This window comes from Hordeum vulgare, chromosome 3H, assembly GCF_904849725.1.
Source record: "Hordeum vulgare subsp. vulgare chromosome 3H, MorexV3_pseudomolecules_assembly, whole genome shotgun sequence".
In the NCBI taxonomy this organism is placed as follows: domain Eukaryota; kingdom Viridiplantae; phylum Streptophyta; class Magnoliopsida; order Poales; family Poaceae; genus Hordeum; species Hordeum vulgare.
In genome coordinates, this window is record NC_058520.1 from 500209185 (window position 1) to 500211539 (window position 2355).

The 2355-nt window shown below is 49.1% G+C and overlaps 1 protein-coding gene across 1 annotated transcript; it reads right to left on the bottom strand.

Moving 5' to 3' along the window:
• Nucleotides 1–307: 307 nt before the first annotated feature.
• LOC123440294 (probable calcium-binding protein CML41) lies at nt 308–1164 on the bottom strand. Its single transcript, XM_045116872.1, has one exon. The coding sequence runs from the start codon at nt 1094–1096 to the stop codon at nt 488–490; it is 609 nt and encodes a 202-aa protein (XP_044972807.1). The 5' UTR covers nt 1097–1164; the 3' UTR covers nt 308–487.
• Nucleotides 1165–2355: the final 1191 nt, after the last annotated feature.

Sequence of the window (2355 nt, forward strand, 5' to 3'; positions counted from 1 at the left end):
TGTTTGTAAGGCACTTGTTACCTTGCATGTTGTGTATGATTTTGGATCTGGTGAATTAATTAATGACATATATATAATAGCTCTCGTTTATTCAATATTTGTCCTATGAGCTTTTTTAGGGTACAGCAAGCCCTCTCGCATGAAGCAGATTGTGCAAACGCGTCCCGTAAAACATTTGCGAGACGGGTTTATAGAATCTGATTCGTTAAAAGGCTCACGGTATCATATTCATTTTTAAGGTGTTTATAAACGATTTTTGTGATAGGAGAGTTTACCTGTTCTCCAACAGCCGCGTTAAAACAGGACCGCACCAAAACAATTCGCATTTTTTGAGAGCATGTAAAAGTAAAGCACAAACACCTAAACAGCATAGAACGTTCAAACTGGCGCCATACACACACACGCGCTGCAAAAAAGAAAAACACTCACGCAGAAACTGGAAACACACGGATGACTAGCTCCACACGCGAAGCCGCGCCGCACGCAGCTAGTCATGGTTCATCATGCGATGGAAGTCGTGGAAATCGAGCTCGCCGTCGCCGTCGTCGTCGTAGGCGCGTATCATGGCCTCGCACTCGGCGACGGACGGGTCGTCGCCGAGCTGGCTGAGCACGCGCTGCAGGCCGCGCGGCGTAATCCGGCCGGAGCCCTTGACCGCCTCGAAGGCCTCGAACGCGCGCCGCAGGTCCTCGCGCTCCTCCTCCTCCCCGCCCTTCCGCTCCACGATCCTCACGAAGTCCTCGAACCCCAGCATGAGGTCGCCGCCGCCGGCCGCGTCCAGCTCCAGCGCGGCTTTGGCGCCGCCGTCGCCCATGGACGCGAAGAACTCGCCCAGCTCCCGGCCCGAGATCCGGCCGTCCATGTCGCGGTCGAAGTGACGGAAGATCTCCCGGAGTTCCGCCTGGCGGTCGCGGGACGTCCCCGCGGAGGACGACGCCGAGGAAGACAGCGACCGCGCGCCGGCGCCGGTGGGGGAGTCCGGGGGCGACACGGTGGTGGCCTTGCACTGGCCGCATGCAAGCAGGCTCAGCTTGAAGCTCCCCTTTGGTGACATCCGCTTGGACGACCCCGGCTTGGCTACCTCCATGCTCGCCATTGACCTGAAAAGCTTGGGAATCCTCGGTGCGAAAGCTAAGTAAGCTAGTGAGGTGTGCGTCTGCTCGCGCGCGCGTGCGGTTTGAGAGCGAGGCTCGAGGTGCGCGCGTATATATAAGGGGAGAAAGGCGAAGCAGCAGCAGTCCAATGCGCTCAGCGGGGGAAATTTCACCGCACTTTTGTGCTTCTTCTTGCTTTCTGCCGGAAGGATCGATCGAGCCGATTAATGGCTCAGTTGCCGAGTTATACGTTTTACACCGCCGTACGGGTCGAGTGAGGTTGCTGCTCGCTTGCCTGAGGGAGAGGAGCGTCATTTTTGGTGAAGTTTTACAGATCGCCGTCAGTTTCAAACTCGTATGATTGGCATCGCTAAGCCTTGTAGATACTGAACTGAAACATAGATATACACGTGAGGTTAAGTAAGAAGAGAACATACTACAAATTCGATCGGATATCGAAAGAAAACATGGATAGCACCGCCGTGCCGATGTGCTTCAGGTGACTAGCTCCGTTCCCTCTTACTACCATGACGGCATAAGCATGGCTGTGTTTCTTCCATTTGATTTTTGTCCCCTGCATGCGCTTTCTTGAGAAGCTTCGAAACGCCAAGTAACACGCAACATTTTGCCTCTACAGCTTCTTGTCGTTTCCCTGGTTGTGTGCTTTCCCACCATCTCGATTAGAAGCCAGGTCAAAGACAAGATCTTCAAAGCCTTCCACGCAATTTATTAGAGTAAATAGCATAAAACTACTACTCCCTCTATCCATATATATATAGGGTCTAATGCGTTTTTCGAAGCTAACTTTGACCATATGTTAGATCAATAATATATGACATGCAAGTTACACAAAGCATATCCTCAAATTCGTATTTGAAAGGAGCTTTCAATGATATAATTTTCACATTATACATTTCAAATACTATTAATCTTATCAATAGTCAAAGGCAATCTTGAAAAATGCATTAGGCCCTATATATATGGATGGAGGGAGTAGTAATTTATAGGCTAATATTGGTCATAGTGGAAGTAACTTAGAGCAAGTATAATAAGATACAGTCAGTAGGCTGTAAGGATTAAAGTATTATATTTTTACTAAGTTAGATGGAAGAGAAGAGAAGAGAGAAAAAAAGCGGGCTACAGATTAAGAGTGGGCTGTAGCACGAGCTCCAAGAAACATTACGAGGATGTAAGGTGAACCCATGTAGTAATAAAGTAATATTTTTTAGCAACTTGTTACTATATGTGTTGACTATTAGGT

Coding starts and splice junctions, on each gene's coding strand:
- LOC123440294 (XM_045116872.1), bottom strand. CDS start 1,096: ATGGCGAGCATGGAGGTAGCCAAGCCGGGGTCGTCCAAGCGGATGTCA.